General features: G+C 42.4%; 1 protein-coding gene across 1 annotated transcript; it reads right to left on the bottom strand.

The window, feature by feature from the left end:
* Nucleotides 1-18,887: 18,887 nt before the first annotated feature.
* LOC135492460 (polycystin-1-like protein 2) lies at nucleotides 18,888-24,689 on the bottom strand. Its single transcript, XM_064778960.1, has 9 exons — nucleotides 24,428-24,689; nucleotides 24,172-24,323; nucleotides 23,395-23,515; nucleotides 22,446-22,506; nucleotides 22,286-22,349; nucleotides 21,585-21,780; nucleotides 20,034-21,281; nucleotides 19,071-19,144; nucleotides 18,888-18,950 (listed from the first exon to the last, which is right to left on the bottom strand). The coding sequence occupies exons 1-9, from the start codon at nucleotides 24,687-24,689 to the stop codon at nucleotides 18,888-18,890; spliced, it is 2,241 nt and encodes a 746-aa protein (XP_064635030.1).
* Nucleotides 24,690-25,087: the final 398 nt, after the last annotated feature.

Below are 25,087 nucleotides of genomic sequence, written 5' to 3'. Positions count from 1 at the left end.
ATGTTACAAATCAAGCGGACCGACCATGTATCAAGTACAACAGTGTACTCACTGGTGAAGTGCACCCCCCTAATACATTGTGTGCACCTCCACCAATTGACGTTCCTGGGACACATTTTACGGATGCCAAGCAATGAGCCAGCTAGATTGTATGCACTATACCAACCGACGCATGGCAGGAGACGCCCTGGCCGCCAGCGAATGCCTTATCTGACGTATATCAAATCTCTCATAGGACCGCTGGAACCAAAACAAATTGAGGAATTGGCCCAGGATAGGGTTGGTTGGAGGAAGCTTGTGGCCGCCTGCTGCGCAGTCGATCGATGATGATGATGAATACCCGTAAGCGGAGCTATTCTGATAATAGCTGCCTGGAGGGTGGATCGGCGATGCCAGCATTGTTTTTGCGACAGTGATTCACTTTTCAATTTCAATTACAAAGCTTTATTGAGCACCAATCCAATACATGTACAATATTATTCACAGGATATAACAACAGAAATGAAAACAATAAAACATATAGTCGAATTAAAATAACAAAACAAGTGCCCAAAAAGGACCGCCAAGGGGTCAATTAAGACCTATAATAGTGATACGGGACTCCTAAAATATTAAATGACGTATACATATGTGATAGCCTCGTGCATGCCATATTTTCAAATCAACCAATCACCACGCGATTTGTGATTTGTAACGTCAAACGTCACTTGGGAATTATTAACGTGTACTTGTCATGTGACCTTTGGCTTGACAAATGAAAACCGCCAATTCCGGGGGGGGGGGGCAGTTCGTCTCTAATGCAAGCATCGGGGAGACGCCCATTTTAGATATTTTTCAGCATTTATTTACCGACTTGACGGCACTGATAAAAGAATCAGGTATGTGTAATTAAGTGTAGTAGGCTAGTCATTTGTTCTAAATTTGTAACATTAAAGGACCAATGGCATTATATAGGGCATTATCAGCAATGGATCGGCTGCCCAGTCACCATCGATTTTGGAGAAGTGGCTCCTATCATATATAAGAATGGAAAAATGAAGAAAATGACTGAATCACATGCATTACGCTTTTCCGATTTCAATCCCAACTGGACCTGAGTAAAGCCTCCGTAGAGAGATCATTCTGCACATTTGGAAATAATGGTGGCCAATTCAAGCAGGGGCGGAATGACGTCTTAAATAACTAGAGTTCGATATTTCGAAAGGAGGACGGACGTAGTTTGGCATGTTTGGAAGAAAACAAAATCTGTCGAGGTGAAGGGCTTTCCCTGCCGTCGTTTGGATTATCATCTGCTCGACTGCATGCGGATTTACCTTATTTCATTGAATTGTAATAACTAAAATACGTATATTGATAAAGCATTTTCTCCCAGCCTTCGCATACCTATGATTAAGGCAAAGGTACCGCCGAAAGCTTAATCATATCGGGCCTCCGGAACAAAAAATAGCAAATGATGAAAAAAGTGTCCCCCTCTCTATTTTCCTGTTTCATATCAATCAGAACTGATGCGTATTAATCGTTTTTATCATCTTTGACATTCAAGTATAAAACGTGGAGCCGAATACACTAGGTCTTCTCGGTTTGGAACTGTCCTTTCACTTTTCGAACGCAAGCACTCGGTTGGAATGCCGCCCATAGACACAGACCCGTTGACGCAAATCTCCTTTACGATATTCTTTCGTGTACGATGCCCAGACCAAAAGGCGTATATTTTCGATTGTTTACATAAGTGTTCCTTTTTTGCGGTCTGGCTGAGACAAACTCAGATAGGAGTGAAATGGAATCGAAATTGCATAGTTGCGCGAGGAGGCTCAAGCCCTGTGACAAAACACGTCACTATCCACCCCATCAGTTTCGGAAGTAAGGATTGGATATTTTTAGCAGTTACAGCGGATCGTCAGAGCAATATTTTCCGAATTTTTGTCAACGGGAAAAAGGAAAGCACAATCGCTAGTTATGCTAGGTATCAGAGACACTCATATCCAATAACACTGGGGAGCAACGCGGCAGGAAACGGCGGGTATTTCGTAGGATCGATGTCAATGTTGAGAGTGTTTTCTTATACGCTGAGTCCTCGTCATATCAAGAGCATGTACCGGGCAAGCAATGGTAAGAGCACCCGCAGGAAATCATTAAGCTTATATACGTTTATTTGCACTTGCCGGTTTAGGCTTATCGATCTCAATGAAAGCTGTTTCGTGGGGGTCGATCGCGATGTTATCAAATTTGCCCTGATAACCCTTTGATAAGACAGCAGAACAATAGGAATTTAGGTCGAGGTGCGAGCGGGATTTGTTTAATGACACTAGTCCAAGTATTGGGCAAGGGCTGAATACAATCAATCACTTCGACAGCAGCATTGGGTAGATCCAAAGTGTATCCTGGCGGTGATTGAGCGAACTGTATTTCGTCTCGCATGTTCACCTTACGGTCGGCTTTTTTGTGCGCTCTCAGGTAATTATCTCCGTTTTTTGCCTATTTCTCGCTATTTTAGATTTTCTATACATCTATCCCGTTTCTAAGTTTGTGCTCGTCCTTTTGCCAAATTTAGAGTTCGGTAAGGGCTATTATAAAGCTATAGTGAAGGTTCCAAGTTTTAGGTAACTTGGCAGTTTGGTTATTTGGTATGGCGGCCATTTCGGTTTGGTCATGTATACAGAGGTATAGGAAATGCATAGGTAAATGCATTATGGAAATAGGTCTGCTAGGGCAGCAAAACATTAGGTTTTACATTATGTAACATATCGAGGGTTGGGTGCGCACATGCGCTTTCCCGTCATGCTCGCCGCGTGATTCGTGTTACGTGACACGCCCTTTTGTGCACGCCGGAGATCCTTTGTTAACTGGCTTTTACACCTTTCAACTGGTTTTATAATCCCATTCATAATCTCTGGGCGTGAGTTTAAATTCAGGTCTGGTGGCAATCTTGTTTCACTCCCTTCTAGGCCGTGGCTAGATTGCTTCGCTCCTAGAAGTTTTCTGTCATGGCTTCCAATAACATATTATTGCGGAAAAGGCACTCATTAGTGGGCAGAGATTTGCTGCCCATTTTGAAGCTTCTCGCCCGTTTCAAGGACGACGACCTCCCGGACCCACTTGCTCGTATACGCCTCAACCGCCCTACCGAACAATTGGACGTCCCCGACATAGCAGTAGCCTTTCAGGAACTCACGGGTGAAGATGCGGTAGATTTTTTCAGAATGTCAGGTCGAGAAGATTCGGTAGGCAACTTCCGCCTGCTGCTACATTCGGCCATTGTGGTTGCGAACGAGTATGGACAGCCCGTTGGACAACAATTGCATGAAGACGAAGCACCAGTAGCCAAAGCCCCTCGCCTCGACCGTCAAGAACAGGATGAGGAAACCGCACCGCGTTTACGGGAACGAATTCTAGAACTAGAGAAGAGAGAAAAGAACCGAAAGGCAGAACCGGTGGAGGCAGTCCTGAGGAAGGTGAGGAATTTATCCTTACAAGTAAAGCCCAACGTTACCCTCATCCTAGCCACTTTAGACGAACTAGTGGCGTGCGCCAAGGACCAAGATCACAAAGATTTGCACCTCTTTTACGAGCTCGGCAAACAAGCTGAACGTTTCAAAGATACTGTTGATATCCCCACTTTTTGTCTTTCCGCATTGGGTGGAGGCCAGTCTGACGTAATAATGAAAGCTTTAGCCAAGTGCAAAAAGGCCAAAAAGTTGGTAAAAAAGCCGCTTCGTTCCAGGTCACAGTCTCCACCGGTTACCTCTTCTGCCGTATCCTCTTCCCCCCTTCAGCATGTTTACGCGCAGCCTCCCCCACCTCCCCAGCATCAGTTTGGCTTTGGTGGCTATGGTGCCGCTTACGGTCAGGGATATGGCGGGGGTTATGGGTACGGCAGAGGTAGAGGTCGCGGCAGGGCTTATGGCGGTTATGGTTATGCTAGAAATAACCCGGGCCCATGTAATTTTTGCGGTGAGGTTGGGCATTGGTACAAAGAATGTGAAAAGATGAAGTTGGCAAAGGCCCAATTTGACAACAAGAAATAGGTCTAAGGTAAAATAGTCCGGTACGCTAAGTGGTATAAGTGTATTGTTTAGAAAACCGTTAATAAGTAAAGCAATTTTGATTTTGAACATCTTCCTCTCTCTCAGCTCAAGGGATCTTACCCCTTGCGGACCTAGTTCGCGCGAGCTGTGAGTTAGGAGAAGTTCTCCCTTTGATAGTCTGATACGCCTGTAATGAGATGTTTCTACATTTTATTTTGGTTCTTGCAGGAATCCCCCCCCCCCCCCCCCCCCCTACTATCTCACTGGGGCACTTTAAGCCAGAGATTCCAGAATGGGAATATGCGGTGAAATTTAATCCAATTGCTGCCGAAAAGGTCAAGAGGTTACAGGCGTCTTGGACTACCATTGGGGAAACTTCTCCTGACTTCACAGCTCAACAATTCAAACTCAATCAGGTTGTAAATGATGTATTACTTCTACAAAAAAACTCCGGTGCCTTTGGACACTTTGCCTTTAAGGGACCCTGAACACTTTGTCGCTGGACAATTGCATCAAAATATTGAACTTAGGAGTTCCATAATGAACGATTTCCCAGAGAGCGAGATGGTTCACACTTGGTTGGAAAAAGGGGTTGATGTGCATTCTTTCTTTAGGCCATTTAAGGGTGAATTCAAGGGTCAGAAATACAATTCAAACGAACCCCCAGTTAGTTTTTTTCCTAACTCTGTCCATTGTCAGAAACAAGCTGCTTTTATTTCCGAAACCTTGAATGATAGAATCAAAGCAGGTTCAGTCAGAGTTTGGGGTAAAGTTGGGGAGTGTCCGCCCCCTAAAGTAGTCATGCCCTTGGTAGTTGAACCTTCAAAGCCGAGATTATGCAATGACCAGATATTCCTTAACCTGTGGATTAAGGATTCTCCCTTCACATTAGATACATTGAAAGAAGTACCGCGATTGGTACACAAAGATGCTCTCATGTTTGCCACTGATGAGAAATCGGGGTATGACCATATTAAATTATCGCAAACTTCGCAAACGTATTTTGGCATGGAATGGGCAGGTTGGTACCTAGTTTGTACGACGCTTCCGTTCGGATGGAAATCATCGGCTTATGTTTATCAAACTGTAGGCTATGCAGCTACAACCTTCTTAAGACATTTGGGGATCCCAACCATCCAGTATATTGACGACAGATTCTACGTGGTCCCTAAGAATATTGACGCGTCAAGCATTCCTTTGCTTTGGGTCTTTTTGGTATTATATATCCTTACAGAACTAGGTTACACGTTCTCCTTGCCAAAATGTGTTTTGCAACCTATGATGGTGCTCAAGTCCTTAGGGTTTCTAGTAGATTCTAGCAGGCAGGCGTTTCTTCTGCCATCTGATAAGAAACAGAAGTTTAAGGTTTTGCGCGAGGAAATTCTTCGTCAGCCCTTCGTCAGCCTTAAAACGCTACAAAGATTCGCGGGTAAATGCATTTCTATGATGTTGGTTTTTCCGGCCGCAAAACTATTTACGAGAGAGTTGTTTAGCGCAATAGCCAAAGCCTCGAAAAACAGTAAAACCATCCCAATCTCTGGCCCCCTACGGGACGAGATACAATTCTGGGCATTTTTTGGATGATTGGCATGGGCATTTTTCTTGGAGACCAGAAAAACATTTACATTACGCTCTGGCTACTGATGCTTCGGGATATCGCTATGGCGCGGTCACTCTATCAGGGCCACAGGTTGGTCATACTTTAGGTGATTATTGGGCTGCAGATGATATAAGGCCGATTCATGTCAAAGAGGCCGACGCCCTCTATTCTTCCCTCTTAGCATTGAGTACAAATATAAAAGACCACCGGGTAGACGTTAAAGTCGATAACACAAGCCTAGTTTCGTCGTGGAATAACAAGGGTTGCAAGGACAACGCCTTAAATGAAATGCTCATAAAATTGTTTCATCTTACTCAGCAATTAAATATTGATTTACGTTTGCAGTACATTTCTTCGGCAGAAAACCCAGCAGATGCTCCTTCTAGGGCGATTTCAGCTCAGGACACTATGTTGGCAAGTGAAAAATGGTTCCAATTGGAGTTACTCTATGGCCCGCACGGAGTAGACCTCATGGCATGTGACTCAAATGCAATGCGTTCAATACAGGGCGATGTTTTGAGACATTTTACCCTGCACCCTTCACCTCTGTCAGCGGGTCAAAATGTTTTCGCCCAGGAAATAGCTAAGGAGCTAAATCCTTACGTTTTCCCACCTATCGCTGTCATTCTACCCCTTATTCAGTTTTTGATCCAGCAGGAAATCCCAGTTTGCACGCTTGTGCTACCCATGACGTCACCCGCGCCAATATGGGGGCCACTATTAAAGCCCAGGATAATTTCACAGGTTTGCCTTGGGGTTAAAGGAGAAAAGGGCGTAGTATATTATCCCTCCAAGCAGGGGTTCATCAGAGATAACGTCGGTTTGAGATGGCCATTAATGGCTTTTCGAATTAGCTGCACATCATAATGTGCGATATCCTTCGAATATACTCTGTGGATGACGCTTTAATCTTGATTATTTCAGAAAATCAGCGTTGACATGGGGGCAATTGACAAGCGGCTCCAGGAGTTGGATAAGGCGGCTTCCGCAACCCCCCTTATGAAGAAAAGGCAATCCCTAAAAAACGAGCTGTTGCAATTTTTGGCACAACTGCCTAAGAGGCCAACCCTGGAACGGGTTTCTCCAAAAGATCTAACACGATTTTTAGTATGGAAAGACAAAGCCGGTAGGACACAGATCCATAATGCTTCCTGTATATTCCTCGGGCATCATGGTAAATTCCACTGTGGGTGTCCTACCCGTCTTGCCTTCGGTACGTTAGAAGGATTAGTCCGGTCCCTGAAATCCATTATTTCTGAAGAAACCGACAGGGGCAGCACGTGGGATATTTTCTCCGGGGTTGGGAATCCGGCTGATTCACCTCCTGTGAAATCGTATTTGAAGTGTGTCAAACGAGAGCAAGGTTTCTCGCACGTAGTTGCCAAGCAGGCAAAACCCTTGTTCATGGATAAGCTTCAAGCTATTTCAAAATATATCGATAACCAGATTAAAAGACCAGATCTATCCCTTAGGGAGCAATTCGTTTTGTCCAGAGACCAAGCTTTTCTCAAGATGCAGTTCTTTGCCGGGGATAGGGCGAGTGATTTGGGAATTTTAAAAACACAGGAAGTTAAACGCTTACCCGATGGATCAGGTCTTGTAATCTCTCATTCCCATGGGAAATCGTTTTCGGTAAACAAAGTGAATACCTTCATTGTTAAAGAATGTCCAAATCATCTTATTTGCCCGGTAAAGGGAGTTCAGCAGTATATCTCCAAGGCACAAACCTGGGGGGTGGATCTTACGGTCGGATATTTATTCCGTCCAGTCTCAGAAGCCGGTGTAGTGTTGGATGCGCCTATTTCGTACAGTGCAATTTACGATAGATTAAAGATTTATCTAAATACATTGGGGATCAACCAGGGTGAGACCCCTCACGGCTTAAGAGCCGGCTGCTCCATTACTTTGCTTCTGTCGGGGGCAGCTTCAAGCCCGGCGGAAGTAATGTCTCATGTTGGTTGGTTCACAGAGGCATCAGCAGAGTACTACAGTCGGTCAGATATTTTGGTAAAAGCGGCTAATGTGTCCGAAGCCCTGGCTGACAGTTCTCGTCGGCCAGAAGCGGTTAAAACACTTTACAGTAAGTTTTGCGATGTTGATAATTTCCCAGCAGCGTTCCCTTGAGCAGATTTCGATGTATATTTTTATGCATTTTCGTATTGTAATTATTGCATGATTGTGTTGGTTAGAGTGTGGCCTCGCCTTTTCGCTACATGCATCATCATACTGAAACCATACCGTGTAATCTTCTGTGGAATTTAAAATACAGTGTTGAGTTCTTATAATAAAGCAATGTTAGAATTTAAGTTACAATTTCTCGTTACCTTATTTTCGAATTCCGGACTAATTAGTCCCTAATTAATAATTAATTATGGCGGATTAATTAGTTAATTTTGTTTAAGTATTGGGAAAGGAGTTATGAAGTAGGGCATGTTTCTCCGGGATGGTTGAGAGCCCGGGCGTGCGCGCCTGTACATTTTCACACCCCAACACTTAAATGTGAAGATCATACACAAGCCTGGAGACACTTTGGGTATGTGCAGATCCAAAGTGTATCCTGGCGGTGATTGAGCGAACTGTATTTCGTCTCGCATGGACACCCAGAAGGAAGACAGTTTGGCGTGTACAGGTTAATGTAAACCCTGTGTACGATGGCAGGCTCTGGAGCCACTGCAGTGGATTGGCTTTCCCCTCCCTCCCCGCCCTAGTATCCGGATTGCTTTAGAGCCGTGTATGTATCTTCGCGCCATTACATTTTCACACCCCAACACTTAAATGTGAAGATCATACACAAGCCTGGAGACACTTTGGGTATGTGCATTGCAAATGTGCCTCAAAATTCATTAGGACATACGCAATATCACGATTCTGCGATCATTCAAACTTTTCTTATTTTCTTTCTTCCCGGCCTACCTCAAGCAGCCTTAAACATTATTTTCACCAAACGCAGACTACAAGATACATTGACCGAGTTAGTGACAATCAAACTTGCTCGTTCACGACTTGAATGCGGACACATTAGCCGAGAAAGCGACCGGGGAAACTCCAAGACGTGCGAGGAATTTACCTTCAGAGGATCAAGCTGTCATATGAAATATGACGTAAAGGAAAAATGTGATAATAACAAGCCTTTCAAGATCAAAACGTTCAGCAGTCGATATGTCATCATACCCTAATCGCCGTGTGTAGAGGCCCGAGACAAGGTCGATTGTCCGGTGCTGGTGGTCGGTCGCTTTGTCACTCCTCCCACCAACGCCGAACTCATGAAGACCGTTTCTTTGCCAGATGCATAGAATATGCATTTTGCGGAAGGCATTATCTGTCTTTTAGCTTGTTAACCAGATTTATTGACCTTAGCCAGCAAAAGGTAATGTCAACTGAGCTTAACTGAAAGAACGCCTCAGTTCGTTAAATATTTGTGTATTTAGCCACTGCCATCTCAAATATTTGCTTACATATTACACACAACATAATTTTCTCTCTACCTTTTACTCCCAGCAAAGTAAATTCGCAATTGTTATGGTAAAAAAGTTTCTTTTCAGATTTTGTTTTAGTCGCGATTTTGGGAGTGCTTCCATGTTGTTTCCATTGTCTAGATTGGCATTGCGCAGCAACACGACACGGGTGTGGTCGATACGTACCTGCATATAAATAGATCCATGAGCTTTCTAAGATTGTGTTACATTATTCTAATTAAACACCTAACTTAATCAGCAGAACATGTTTTTTTGTTGTCGCTGTCATTTTAAGCAATTGAAAGGGTTGATACAAAAGCATGTGTTAGAGTTTTAAAACGGGTTCTGGAACACATTTGTCGCCGTGATGACCGTAAAGTATGCAAGAGGTCATGGATCTTGCGAGACTGGAGAATATATCGCAATACGACATGAATGGTCGTTTCATTTTCCCTGCTGCCATACCAGGTGTTTTAACGTGATAACCTGTGCCGAGTCGTAAAATGGAAATTCCCAACGGTAAAGTTTTCACTTTTCTCAGAAATAATTGTAAATAATGATTCGAGGTACTATATTTCCGTTTACACAACATACCCAGGCACTGTACTGTGCACACGATGCACAGCACAGCTTATGTATGCCGGTCATGACCATCTGACACTGAGCCATGTTCTTTTCTAAATTTAGCATATGCCGCCATGACACCTCATTGACTCTCTCTTGATCTAGCCTCATCCATATAAGATGATCGGGTACCAACATTGCCGAGGAGCTGCAATGCTTCCACCAAGTATTTGTAGATGGCATCACTAGTCACGCGCGTCGGTATAAGTTTTGTCGTCAATGCCGCGTCACTCCCCGGGCGGTTATAAATATTTGAACGCTGGTGAAAAAACCCGGAAGTGTGAGAAACCACGTGTAAGCAACATATTATTTGACAGCAAACTGGTGGATTGTTGCTTGTCCTCCGAACTGGTAGATCGTTCGAAACAACGGGAGAAGGAACAGGTCTTTGCAACGCAGGCAGTACGAAGGGACGGAGTTTGATTATTTTCGGCCGTTTTGTTTGCGGACTTACTTGGTGATTGAAACGTACTTCAAAAGACACGCGGTAGATTTTTAGGCCCTTAGGTCACGAGCGGAAGTAGATTAGAATCACCATGGGCGTGTACGATAAGGTAGGCAACATTTTTAGACAAATTGATACTTTTTATTATTTTACCTTGCAACGTCTATCCACATGTTTTAGTAAAATGAATCTTTGTGGAAATGGGAACTTCTCCGATAACTTTCCACACATTTGAACAGGAACTCAAAAATTTAAAAAATACACGATTTCAGAACTTCTTGATGGTGAAAGGCAGCCAGGCAGCAATCTAATTTTCAGGTGAAACATGATTTTCTGAAATTTCGCTCAAATATATTTTGAGAAAACTGTCATCGAATTTCTGAAGTTATTATCAAAAAGGAATCGTTTTCGTCATTTCTTTATGACAGTTAGTTGTGAACTGAGTATTAATTTGCAGTGAGGCAATTAAAGGGCATAGTTAGCTGAAGTCGTCACTTTTTCAATCAGTGATACCTGCACTGTATTTTGAGTCAATCCTTGAAGTCAAGTAGGGGCTTTCGATTTTCTTTGATTGACCAGAAACACGAGAATGCCACTCATCAAACGTATTTCAAGCCTGAAGTGTAAAGACTCTAGGAAGAAAAGGTTGTGATTGGATTTTTTCCTGGAGTTCTCAAGCCCGAAACATAAAGCATAGAATAAATCGAAGAATGTTGTTCGCTTATTTGATGAGTTGAGGTCGACACTCATGCATGTGATTGTAGAAAATAGCTCCACTTCCGCTCGATATTACACATAAACGGCAACGTCTAAGAGGAAATTTATGACACAGTACGCTGAATGTAAAACATCTATTCGGTGAATGTCCACAAAAAGGTATTTCATAATTATCATTGACTGCCCAAAAGTTTCGTCATGCACAAGATTCCAAAACTTTTCCTAAAATGTTGTCGTTGAAACCTCATCGATATTGTGATAACCAACTCGCAAAGAGAGGAGGTACACAAATATACGATTTTCTAAAATTTGTAATATTTTTATTTATTATCAGTATTTTTCCTGAACTGTATGAAGATGCTTTAATTAAGTCTGTTCGAAATACCAACCTGAATACAAAAAACATTGTCCGGGTGTGTGTGCGTGTGTGTCTTGAACAAAATGTCGCTATTTTGTCAAGTCTCGGTTCGGTTTCATTTATACATTTAAAGTTCTATCATTCAAATCGCCTGCGTATTGTCCGAGTCTTGAAAGACTCTGGCATTTTCTAGATCTGCTGTCCCGATTTTATAGATCAACGTGCAGACTTTGCTTCTATATTCTGTGTAGGCGCTATTAAGCCGATTTTATAATGTCCTAACAACTTTCATCGTTGAATAACCAATAAAATAGAAGAACAACTCGTAACATATTTAACTGTCCCGTAGTCATCCAAGCATTTAAGTCATTGTAATCATTTCAAAATCGTAATTACAATATATCGCTTTGATGCAATACTTCGACCAAGTCCTCTGATCTCTGAGAGCAATGCGTTACAAGTATAGCTCTCTGATCGGTTGTCTGCTCTTGCTTACGAACCCACTTCACTCGATTTACGCTGTACATCAGAATTTACTTTGCTCTGATTTCCTATCACAATGACTGATATCCTAAGTGACCCTGACGTATGACGGACACCCGACGTTTTTAGTGTTTTGGCGGCAATCTTAAATGAAATAGGGTGGATTTTTCGTGTTCTGCGTGTTCAACCAGAAAACTGCAAGAAATTACATTTTATTTGGTAAAGTAACCCACCAGACAGTTATTGCTATACAGACGACTTCTACTGGCGGCCTCATTTTGCTCGGCTTTTTGTTGTTATTTTAATCTGTCATTTGTCATATTCCAATCTAGCCGTGGCCGAAGGATAAAAACAGCCGGAACTGTGCAACGTATTTAAAATGCACTGTATCGTTATAGTAAGGATTATGACAATACTATAATATATAGTCATGATTATTGCTTTTGCCTCATTGATCAATCATTTGTAGCAAAAACCTGATCAAGCGGTTGGGCGTCACCAATAAAATAGACAAGGACAACGTAACAACTATAAATTAGGCGACTCTAAATATCAGCCGTATCAGCTCGTTAGTCTAGGACAATGTTACCACTGATTTGCCACTAATCTTATCCTCATGAGCCAAATAAAAGGCGTGTTAATGATACAGCATGACTGGTCTAAGTACTTCTAGATACATGTACTTTATTTTCTGCTGTGGGGTTTTTAACAGTTTAATTGTCCCCGCCAATGTTGATGAGAATAAAAGACATCTTAATTCTTCCAGTGAGTAATAGCATGTGGCACGTAAATACGCACCCAGGGTGAAAATCGCGTTTAGATCCCTAAAGTTATTACCGATCATGTTAATCAGTTTCACATGCGTCTGCATGTACATTTCAGATTCGTGTACATTACGTTCAATTGCATTTGCCGAATGGCAATGCACGGAATGGGTTGAAATGATGACTTGTATGACACAATATATTTCCGAATATAGGGCATGTTATGAGATAGAATGAGATATATTGGTAGGATACTTCAAGTATCATGAGTCGGTGCAATGCACTGTATCAAATGATCCGGAACATTGGTAACCGTTTGTTATTATGTGGCAATATTTTCCAGTATTCTCACAGTATAACACAGTACCACATAGTCTAATCAAAATAAGGTCCAACCGCAAAGGTTTTTTTTGGTATCATTTTTTGCGGTATCATCCTCTTCAATATATCTAAAATTCTCTGTTTTTTTTGGCTGGGGAAAGGGCCTAAGTTGCATAGATTCAAAATGGCCGCAAACATGCCTTTGAAGCCTCATAACACTTTTATTTTATTAGAGTTTTCACCCTCTAAATGTATTACACACACTCACATAGAAACATGGTATCTGCGAGTCATTATATCTAGTCAGAAATATCATCAATTAACCCAATGACGTCCAATTACTATATCGAGCCTTATTTTGCCGTCAAATGATGACGTCACCATAATTTTTTCAAAAAACTGACTCAAATCTTAGAAGAAGCTTAGCCAATCTAAATTAAAAAAGTTAATTGCAATATAATTCTGAACTTATTATAAAGGTGCAATAAGCGATGTAAAAGCCCGAAGACATAATACAGAAGCCTTGAGAAGTCTTATGGGGTTACATTTGAAACGGGTCATTCAGGGGCATTGTTTGACAAAGTAATGCGAAGTTGGAGGATGAGACATCTAAAATAGCTAGTACTGGGTGCCTTGATACAATTATGCGAGGATGGTTGACCTGCTAATTAGATTTCTCCGAGCACAAGTGACAGACAATTCCAAACTTTACTGATGGAGTCTCTCGAAGAAGACATTTTTACTGCAGCCGGACTAGGTCTATCGACCGCCATTACAGCTGTTTTGTGGGGTCGATGTTATCATGAATTTCCATGGTAACCCGTTGATAAGGCAGTTAAAGGATGGTAATTTAGGTCAAGGTGCGAGCGGGCCTTGATTCTTTTTAACTACGAGGTGTGAGTGAATTAGCGTATAATTCTGCTTTGATCTTAACTATCAACATGATAAATACTCTTGCAAGAACCTTGTAAAGATTGTGCATTTTGCGTGTAATTAAAATATGTCCTGAGAATCTCTTGGAATCTCATCGGAATTCTGCAACCTAGGCATGCATTGTGTTTTATATTAAATTACTAAAAATAAATGTACAATTTGTTTACTGAAGATCTTTACTACATTTATTCCAGAAGCCATCTTTCGTTTTAGCAGTTTCAATATCTTGACATCGAAAAGTATTTCAAAGTGAAACCAACGATTTCAGACCCCCACAAGCAGTTTACACTACACACTGACACTGTGCCTACCCTCTAAATACAGTTGACCACAATTGAGCAACTGCGCAGACGGAAGCACACCTTGGTAGTGTATTTTGCAATGTAATGCCCGTAAGCGGAGCTATTCTGATAATAGCTGTTTGGAGGGTGGATCGGCGATGCCAGCACTGTTTATGCGACAGTGATAGCCCCGTGCATGCCATATTTTCAAATCAACCAATCACCACGCGCATTCTGATTTGTGACGTCAAACGTCACATGGTAGTATTTGAACGTGTACTTGTCATGTGATATTTGGCTCGACGAATGAAAACCGCCCATTTCGGGGGGGGGGGCAGTTTGTCACTAATCTGGGAGACGCCCATTTTAGATATTTTTCAGCATTTGTTTACCGACTTGACGGCACTGATAATGGAATCAGGTAAGTGTAATTAAGTGTAGTAGGCTAGTCATTTGTTCCAAGTTTGTAACGTTAAAGGACCAATGGCATTATTAAGGGCATTATTAGCAATGGGTCGGCTGCCCAGTCACCATCCATTATGGAGAAGTGGTTCCTATCCTTGATAACACATAAATGGCAAAAATGACGAAAATGACAGAATCACATGTATTACGCTTTTCCGATTTCAATCCCAACTGGATCCGAGTAAAGCCTCCGTAGAGAGATCATCCTGCACATTCGGAAATAATGGTGGCCAATTCAAGCAGGGGCAGAATAACGTCTTCAATAACTAGAGTTCGATATTGCGAAAGGAGGACGGACGCAGTTTGGCATGTTTGGAAGAAAACAAAATCTATCGAGGTGAAGGGCTTTCCCTGTCGCCGTTTGGATTAACGTCTGCTCAACGACTGTATGCGCATTTACCTTATTTCATTGAATTGTAATATCATAAATACGTATATTGATAAAGCATTTTCTCCCAGCCTTCTCATACCTATTATGAAGGCAAAGGTACCGCCGAAAGCTTATTAATTGTATCGGGCCTCCGGACCAAAAATGGCAAGTCATGAAAAAAGTGTCACCCTCTCTATTTTCCTGTTTCATATCAATCAGCACTGATGCGTATAAATCTTTTTTATCATCTTTGACATTCAAGTATAAAACGTGGAGCCGAATACATTAGGTCTTCACGTTTTGGCACTTTCCTTTCACCTTTCGAACGAAAACACTGGGTTGGAATGCCGCCCATAGACATCGACCCGTTGACGCAAATCTCCTTTACGATATTCTTTCGTGTCCGATGCCCAGACCAAACAGCGTATATTTTCGATTGTTTACATAAGTGTTCCTTTTTTTCGGTCTGGCTGAGACAAACTCAGATAGGAGTGAAATGGAATCGAAATTGCGGAGTAATTTATAATCCGCATTTAAGAGTGAGAGCTAGCCCTGTAACAAAACACGTCACTATCTACACCATCGATTTCGGAAGTCAACACTGGATATTTTTAGCAGTAACAGAGAAATATTTTCCGGATTTTTGTCAACGGGAAAAAGGAAGGCACGATCGCTACTCATGCTGCGTATGCGGGACACTCATATCCAATAACACTGGGGAGCAACGCGGCAGGAAATGACGGGTATTTCGTAGGATCGATGTCAATGTTGAGAGTGTTTTCTTATATGATTAGTCCTCGTCATATCGAGAGCATGTACCGGGCAAGCAATGGTAAGAACATCCGCAGGAGACCATTATGCTTGTACGTTTATTTGCACTTGTCAGTTTCGGCTTATCGACCTCCATGAGAGCTGTTTCCTGAGGGTCGATCGCGATGTTATCAAGATTTGCCCTGATAACCCTTTGATAAGACAGCAAAACAATAGGAATTTAGGTCGAGATGCCAGCGGACTTTGTTTAATGACAATAGACCAAGTATTGGGCAAGGGGTTAATACATTCAATAACTTCTTTTAACACAAAACGACAGCAGCAGCTTCTAAAAGTAAATGTGCCTCAAATTCAATAGGACATTACGCAATATCACGATTCTGCGATCATTCAAACTTTTCTTATTTTCTTTCTTCCCGGCCTAGCTCAAGCAGCCTTAAACATTATTTTCGCTAAACGCAGACTACGAGATACATTGAGCGAGTTGGTGACAATCAAACTTGCGCGTTCACGACTTGAATGCGAACACATTAGCCGAGAAAGTGAGCGGGAAAACTCCAAGACGTGCGAGGAATTTACTTTCAGAGGATCAAGCTGTAATATGAAATATGACATAAAGGAAGAATGTGATAAAAACAAGCCTTTCAAGATCAAAACGTTCAGCAGTCGATATGTCATTAAACCCTAAATGCAGTGCGTGGACGCCCGAGACAAGGTCGATTCTCCGGTGCTGGTGGTCGGTCGCTTTGTCACTCCTCCCGCCAACGCCGAACTCATGAAGACCGTTTCTTTGCCAGATGCATAGAAATGCATTTTGCGGAAGGCATTATCTGTCATTCAACTGAGCTTAAGTTCGTTAAATATTTGGGTATTTAGCCACTGGCATCTCAAATATTTGCTTGCATATTACTCTCAGCATAATGTTCTTTCTACCTCATGCTCCTAGCAAAGTAGACTCGCAATTGTTCTGGTAAAAAACTTTCTTTTCAGATTGTTTTCGTCGCGATTTTGGAAGTGCTTCCATGTTGTTTCCATTGTCTAGGTTGGCATGGCCCAGCAAAACGACACGGGTGTGGTCGATGCGTCCCTGCATATAAATAGATCCATGAGCTTTCTAAGATTGTGTTACATTATTCTAATTAAATACCAAACTTAATCAGCAGAACATGTTTGTTTGTTGTCGCTGTCATTTTAAGCGATTGAACGGGACGATACAAACGCCTGTGTTAGAGTTTGAAGTGTTTACATTCTTTACAGCACATGTGCTATGTACTGAGGAGTAGATTTGGCAAAACAATCTTAGCAGGGTGGAACAAGGTAAATACAATATCACATGGCACCTGGCAATTGCGTCTCCTTTCCCGCGGGCACTCTTGATGCCTGCAGAGACTACGTACCATCTCATTATAGCGCGGGAAAGGTTTCAAAGGGGCCTTAAAATGTGCATATGGTACCTAGTTCAAATTGTCGTCAAATAATTTGAACAGTAAAGTTGTCGACACAATATTCAGCTGCTCTTTAACAGGCAAAGCCTTGACGAGTGTGATTGAGGCCATTTCAAACGCGTTTCTTTTCATTTTCCATTTCCACGTGTACTTGGTCATTGTCTCTGAAAGGGTAAATATTAGCTAACTTATTCTATATATCAGCCAGGTGTAGATGTTTGAAATGTCCTAGCATAGAATATCCGATGAACAAAGGATTCGATTGTGAGCTTTTGAAAGTCGTGAAAGTTTTAGGGCCATATACCATAATCCGTCAGAATGCAATCGAGAACTAGCTGCATGTAAATTCACACCAGACAGATGATTTTCGCCGTGCCTTTATACGAGCCCTGAACCTTTGCCGATCCTCAGTAACGTCAGAGGTCACCAGGATATCGGCCACACCAAAGAAGACGATTCTAATCGGAAGCTGGAATTTTCGTGACTATGTTCATACCTGTTTTCAGCCCTCCACTCCCAGCGCTCCCTGAAGCTGAGTCTTTCGGACTGCTTTGCCAATGCCGCATAGATCCTCTCCTGGATGTCTGCAAGTGTCTGTTTCGTCTCCCCGATGGTACCCTTAGACGCTTGCAGTTTCTCGCCTGTGTGATCCGAGACCCTCCTAACATTTTTTACCTCGTTTTTCAAGACTTCTATCTCTTTATCGTATTTTGTGAAGGCGACATATAACGTTGTGTTCATCTGAGGAGAAATACGTTACTGGGAGGTCAACACTGTGGCGATTCAACGATTTTTTTTCGTACGCCAGTCTGCTCGTGCATGACTTATTGCGTTGACTAATTTTGCAGTGGCTCAGGAAATTAGAAGGGGTAGTGACAGCTTATCATGTAATCACCCGCCACCCTTCCTTATAGATCCGTGTCTTGATCAACTGCGAATGCGACACTTAAAGGGATAACTTGGGCATAATATATGTTGGTTTCTTGCACAAAAATTGCTTCCAGCAGTACCGTGACTTCTCCAAAAAAGGGTTGGAGAATCCATTCAACAGTTATAAACAATTCACTAGGGAACAGGGTATAACCATGGGCTGAAACCCACGAGTCATGTCCAAATCTGACTTGCAACAGTGGCAAAATTCATAATAAGAGATCAGCATTAGTTTGATCCTATAAGTGGCGACGCATGGTGTCAAGCAGGTGTATTATCCTCCTTGCTAGGTAAATCCACGTCCAAGTTGCCCCTTTAATGCGTAACACCTGAACTTCTAAGTTCATTTTTGCTATTGTTTCGTAGCGAAACTAAAAAAGGAATTTAACAACATGCATGGACAAGGCAAGGAGCAAGAGCCAGCCGTTAGCTTAGATACCAACGTAAATTTAAGCCAAATACGTGTGCGCAGCCAGTCAAGATAGCTAAGATTGCTCCAAGACAAGTTTCTGCACAGGCAAAAGTCTACGTGCATGGATCATTGATGGGCTCATGGATGGGTCTATGATAATTGTCTCTAACCATGGTATCCCATCATAGATTCTATACTGATCGCCCGTGGACTATCCGCTGATGGCAGTTACATCATTGGCCCACTGACGTAGAGTCCCATAAAACGTATGCAGCGAATACAAACTCATTTGGGTAACCATTTTCAAAATTCTGGAAAATATGAAAAGTTCACTTTCTTTGATGGCCCGTCAAAAACATTATATCGATTCCATCCATGGATCAATGATGGACCCATCGTAGATACGACCGTGGGTTCCATCCATCGGTCTATGATGGGGATTTTCCATCATCTATCCCTGGATCGGCCTATGAATGCAACGTTGATGATTAATACACGTCATAGGTCCATGCATGGACACTTTTGCCTGTGTATTTGACGGAATAGCCAGCCTGAAAAATTCATGAATTTTAACAAATATTTGAGCACTGGCTTATTTAGTACGAACAAATATAATTTGTAAACGAAGAGCCGAAGCAGCCGAAGAAAATTATGCAAACTCCTTTACATACCATGTTGGCCATTTTATGTAGCTGTTCTTTCCTCCGCCGCAAAGATTCATCCGAGGCAGTCTTGTCAGCAGCACCTGTGATAACGAAACAATTTGTCATGTTGAACAGTTCAGGAGATCATTTCGCTATAAACGCAATAAACCCAGGGGGAAAGCATCAGCAATGTTATTTCTGTGATGATCTAACACCTCACCTTGATTGACACAAATTGTGATGTAGTTATGCGGGGAAATACACTCATGCCCCGACCCAACCCATCCTGACGTCTCACAACCTTGAAAGGGTAAAATCGTGGTACAGTTATAGCCCCGGTGCAATTGTAGCCTCTACAGTGAAGAAAGCAGCTGGCAGTATACGCTATTGCACACAGGGGCTATAACTGTACAGGTGTGCAAGGGATAGTAGTCCTAGGGCTGATAGTCCGTGTAACAATAGCCCGCATTGCTAAATGTTTTGGTTAGGGTTAGCGGTACAATATATCATGCTGCTTAATTAATCAAATACAATGCTACCGGACTATGACTCCAGGGGGACTATATCCGCTGTCACACCGGGGTTATTATAAATTTTACCACCTTATATAATATTGTATATGGTGTGAAGTAAAATCATCGTAATTTCATGATAATTCTATCCATCAATTCAAGTCAGAGATGGAGATATTGTGTAAGGACACCTATTTTCAAATAATTTTGTATTATCCAACATATCTAACAGACCATTAGAAACGATGTCGGGAATGATGTTCATCTAGATTGATGATTTGGTAAAATGTCACAATCGCAGAAAATATAGTTAATTGTCATTTTTCATTTCACTGCAGTACAGTTCCAGCGCAGAAAAGCTACACGAATAAAATTGATATTTCTACTGCGCCATTCCGTGCTATACCACACGCTCAAGGCGCCAAATGCGCCTCATCTCTTTCGCAAGATAAATCATCAAATTCCCATATCCACCAACTAGAGCGTACGAGCATACTGATACCATTTGTATTGCTTTCACAAGACCATGACGATTCTTCTTTCTTCAAAAAGGCATCACGCAACATGTAGATCCGCTTCCAAAAGTGTTCATTCAGCTCGTAGTCGAACCCCTCCAAGGTTTTCAACTCTCGTATTGCTGTGTACATCTCCAAGTAGATCGTCACAATCAGGTTGAAAAGAACGATGTAGCATACAACCATGAATGACACGAATAAAACACGTTTGACGGTCGTCTCTTCCCCCATTGCCTCTGGGAATTTTATAATTCCTATGGTCAGGCGAACGAGAGTCCAGAGCGAGCGCGGTAATGTCCGGAAACTTGCGGCAGTGGTGTGGACAAGAACGACATAGGCGCTCGCCCCGAAAGCCATCCACATAAAGAACAAGAAAATGTAGGCGGAAAGTATGGTGTGAGCGGATCTTTTCATGATATTTTTGAGCAGTGCGAAGAAATAGTTCAGTGTGAGTGGCTTGAGGACTTGCATGATGCAGATGAATGAGATGATGGCTAAGGATGATGTGTATGCTTCATCAATCTGTAGCATCTTGTCGAAGGAGACGTATTCTCCCACGTTGTTCTTGACGTCTTCAATCGCTCCGATGACGAAGGCAACCCGTATGACGTACAGGATTGCTGATGAAAAGGACGTCAGTATGTTCAAGACCTGAACGTACGACCACGCGTCTAGCACGTATTGCCTTCCGAAGGCTCTCACCAGGTTAACCTCCACATACACTAAATAGAAGAGGACCAGCACCCATAATATCTGCAAGATGAGGATAACCAGGTCCCAATTGTCCAGGTACGGGTATGGCCTGAAACTTTCAACAGTCGTTGAGATATATATGCCACCAATGACGGGCATCTCAAACGATATCCTCAAACATGAAAACAAGTTGACATTGGCGTTGTAAATCGTCGCTTCGAGAAACACTGCCCTGGTTAGCCGGTCCATCCAGTTCGTTTCGCTTAACTGGTCCAGGATGAGTTGGGCAGTTTTTGAACTGTCGCCGAACTCTGCAACGTATCCCCCGCCGTCGTAGGTTGAGAATGTTCCGGTGAATGTGATGTCGTTTTTGTGAGCAGGGGTGTGGAGGAATGGTGACTTTGCGACCGGGCGTTGGATTGGGTGTCTCCAGTATGTTAGGAAGTCACCCGCTTCTGCTTTGCCCTGGTCATAGTCGTAGACACACTTCCTGATGATGTTCTCCCATTCACAAAAGACTGAAAGGCAAAGACAATAAAACTTATGTCTGTCTTTCTTTAAGACTTGAAATACATGTTGCTGTTTTTAGTCACGACTTGCATTCATATCCCAGTTATTACTTCCAACGTATTACATTGGTAAACGATATCGTGAGAATAGAAGGATAGGCTGTCTACTTTTTTGAAGACAACACCAAATTCATTTGTACATAGGTTTAAACTTTGGGTTTTTTTTTGCTTCACTGCTAAGATGTTCAGTTACACATCAGAAAATACGTACATTTGTATCGACCCTCATGCATATTAACTGCTGGTACCTACCCTCCTTAACCCTTTTCTGCCTCAGTCTTGCAGGGCCAATCCTCAAACCATCTATGGTATTCATAAACAAACGATCATGCGCGTCCATCGCCTTGCCATTGTAATATGTATCCGGATACAACATGGGTATTGCTGCAGTCTTCAGCCAGTTATAAACATACCCAAAGTCTGCATGGCCATTGACGAAAACTTCTCCCTAGACAACAAAATAGATGAAGAAAGAATAACAAGAAACAAGAAAAGGTTTTATGTTTCAGGTCTGCCCACCACGCGAATTATGTCAAGTTATAGTTTAATACACCAAATAGATCGTAACGAAGTCCTGCTTGAAGATGAAAGCTATTTCTAGGCAGGTCTTGAATAGGAATCAAAACTTTAATTATTGAAACAACATGTTCTTCACATGGCTGAATAATAAAACAATTATCAAACTCGAACCATAAATACAGGAGTGATAAGCAAGCAGCCACTTGTGAACGACACGCGGCGAGATAATTGCTACCCAGTTTCTTAACGCGACCTCTAACGGAGGTTTTCGTTGCATATTCTGTTTGACAGCAATAACAAGAATAACAGGGAGTATGAAATGGAATGACGTGAGTCTTGATGAAGGAAAAAGTTCAAAGACTGGTTCAGCCTAGCTAGTGAGAGCGGGTGTTCATGACACAAAGTAACTTCACGTTAGCATTTTTCTCACCTACCCGTGGTCCAAATGCATTCTTGAACGCCTTGTTTTGGTGGTAAAAATTACTCCCTCTGTTGCTGCTACAGATAATCATCCGGAGAACCAAGTACAGAAACTGGACCCCTGTCTGGCGGGCTATTGTAAACAACTTCTTATCTTTCGCCTGTCGTACTTACCGCTCTGCGTCGGTCTCGTGGCAGTTGTCAAGTTTTTCTGGCAGGTTTGGCACGGGTGGAACTAAAATGAGAGTGACAGAAAGTATACATACATTTGGAAGTAACTCTTGGGCAAGCCCGGCCTACCAAACAACGACTTGTTAAAAGAGCCGAACTAATTCATACAAAAAAATGTACTAAGCTTTCGAGGGGAGCACATTAGCATCACAGATGTATACGCTGTTGCTCCTGGATGCATAGCGCCGGACCTTAGCAATGTGCCCAATGTATTTATTACTCTTGTATTTGTACTCTGACAATCGCAACCAAACTGACGTTGCGTATTAGTACACTCAAAAAAGACATGTTCCCGTGTTTCCGTGTAAAGGCCACAGAAGCTACGTATACACATTCTGGCTTGCTGTCCAGCGAGTGGCTCTCCAAACAGTACAGAAAATGATGCTGTGATTTCCCCAGCTTTATATATTTACTTCAAAAACCTTCATTGTCATTCGAATGGGACATCAAACCGAGGTTTCTCGTACTTGGTGTCCTCACCAACAAAACACTCCACCAAGTGAAAAAGATGAGTTGCTTGCCGTTTGAGATGAGGTCATCTTGAGGCAAGGTTTCCATTTTTCATTTTGAAGATAGCAAAAACTTCAACGTTTTGGCTGCCACTAATTATAATAGCGTCCCAAATGGTCTTTTGCGAGAACTAAAAATTTTTTGCGCGTGGAAGTGCTCTCGGAATAAAAAGCATACCATATCGTGCGATTTGAATGAACTAGCATCCCGCTGCAAGTTGTGACGTCCGTTGTTGGTCTATTTAGCCCTGGAAGGGCTAAAGGCATCCTATACACTTGATCGAACTGGCCAAAACGTAATCAGCTGATCGTTCTGAGGCTTCCGAAAGAGAGAAATGACGTTTTATATAAGGGAGTTGTTCTTCTGTTAGGTTGATACTTACTCTCTACGTTACTTTCGCCATCGGCGACATCCGTCAGTAAGAATTCGTCCTCAACAGACTTATCGTCGGCTTCGGAAGGCAACCGTAGAATACAAGTCATAACGAGGGTGAAACAGAGCATCTAGATTGGATAAGACAACAAAGGGATGTTACATAATATAAGAGGTTCAGGACACAAGAACGAAAACAAGCTTGGAAAGATGTTGTACCCGTGATATATAAGGGGCATGGCTCGGAAAATGTGTTTACTTATCTTGTGAGCAAATTCATTGAACATTTCTCATTCTTAGCGTTGAATGTGTGACGATCTACAGATTTCTCTGGTCTCAACATATTGGCTCTAGATCTGGCATGACGTCTTTTCCACCACCTCCATTGGCGATGTCTAGATTGCCCTAAGCATAATTTGTAGTCACAGGTTTTTGACTTTGTCCAACTTTGCTTTTGTGTTTGCTGAGTTTCCCCAACAGGCGGATGCATACTTCATAGCAAGTCCTATCGATCTGATATTCAGCTATCATATTTCATCAGATTTCCAACCCATGCACCCCATAAGCTGTCAAACATTATATTAGGAGGTGAACAACCTCAGAAGTGTCAGAAAAGCCCGATTAAGTTCAACCAAAAGAAAAGGTCGCTGCCTTTTACAATTGCTTATGTTACTTCATACATGCAACTGACAACTACTGGCAGTAAAATGCGCCTGCTCACGTTTTGACACCAACGGGAAATTGATACGTCTTTTGCAGCAAAAGGCACGAACCACAGCATATTTACCTTGGCAATACTTTCCAGTAAAACAATGTTCTGGGTCACTGAGACGAACAATGATGAAAGCCACTTTATAGACTTCTCACCTCCCCATTCCAGACTGTAGAAAAATGCGAAGAAAGCCCCACCGAGAATGCACGCAATGACCAGCAGGTAACCTATAATGTTACACCACCACGGCAGAAGGTTGGCATGGGTTTGACAACTTGATGCTTTCTTATAACTTCAACCAGCACTGTATTCCGTTTGTATGGTGTTCTTGAAAATATCTGAACCATTGCCAAGGTCGGCGGAAATATTATCAAACTGGACATAAAGCCGATGAACACACTCCGGAAGGTAATCCGCAGTGGACCTATATGAAGTGCGGAACTACTTCCGGTCGGGCCAGTCTCAAACCACATCGCGTTCGTCAGCATGATGAGAGAAAGTGCTGCAGCGCAGCAACACAGACGCTGGACTCGCGTAGCGCGGCTCTTGTACGGACGGTGAAATATAGAGAACCATAAGTTCGAGTCGAACATAAATCGTTTGGAGTGGTGACTGAGGAGCTGTGAGACGCCGCTGATGTTGCCAGCATGTGTTACCCGGAGGAGACGGTTCGTGCGATGGTCGCCTTTGGACTTAGTCAGCCAGTGGTTACATAAGAAGTCGCTGCTGGAATTGAAATTGAGCTTACTTCAGCAATACTCACAATTCTCAGCATACTAGTATATGGGTAAGTGGTGTTTCAGAGTTGAAGGGTTTTCCCTCGCTAATTCGTGCAAAATGATAGATGAAATTGATTGGGTGATTTCGAAAGAATCTTCACCGAGGATAGCAAAGACATCATTTTCCTACCTTGTCCCCAGGAACAGATCTTCTATGACGATATGTGACAAATGCCAATCTGGATGAGAGCTCTTGTTGTCATGCCAAATAA

This window comes from Lineus longissimus, chromosome 8, assembly GCF_910592395.1.
Source record: "Lineus longissimus chromosome 8, tnLinLong1.2, whole genome shotgun sequence".
NCBI classification, from domain to species: Eukaryota; Metazoa; Nemertea; class Pilidiophora; order Heteronemertea; family Lineidae; genus Lineus; species Lineus longissimus.
The sequence above is the reverse complement of the archived record's forward strand: the minus strand, read 5'-3'. Positions and strand labels throughout refer to the sequence as shown.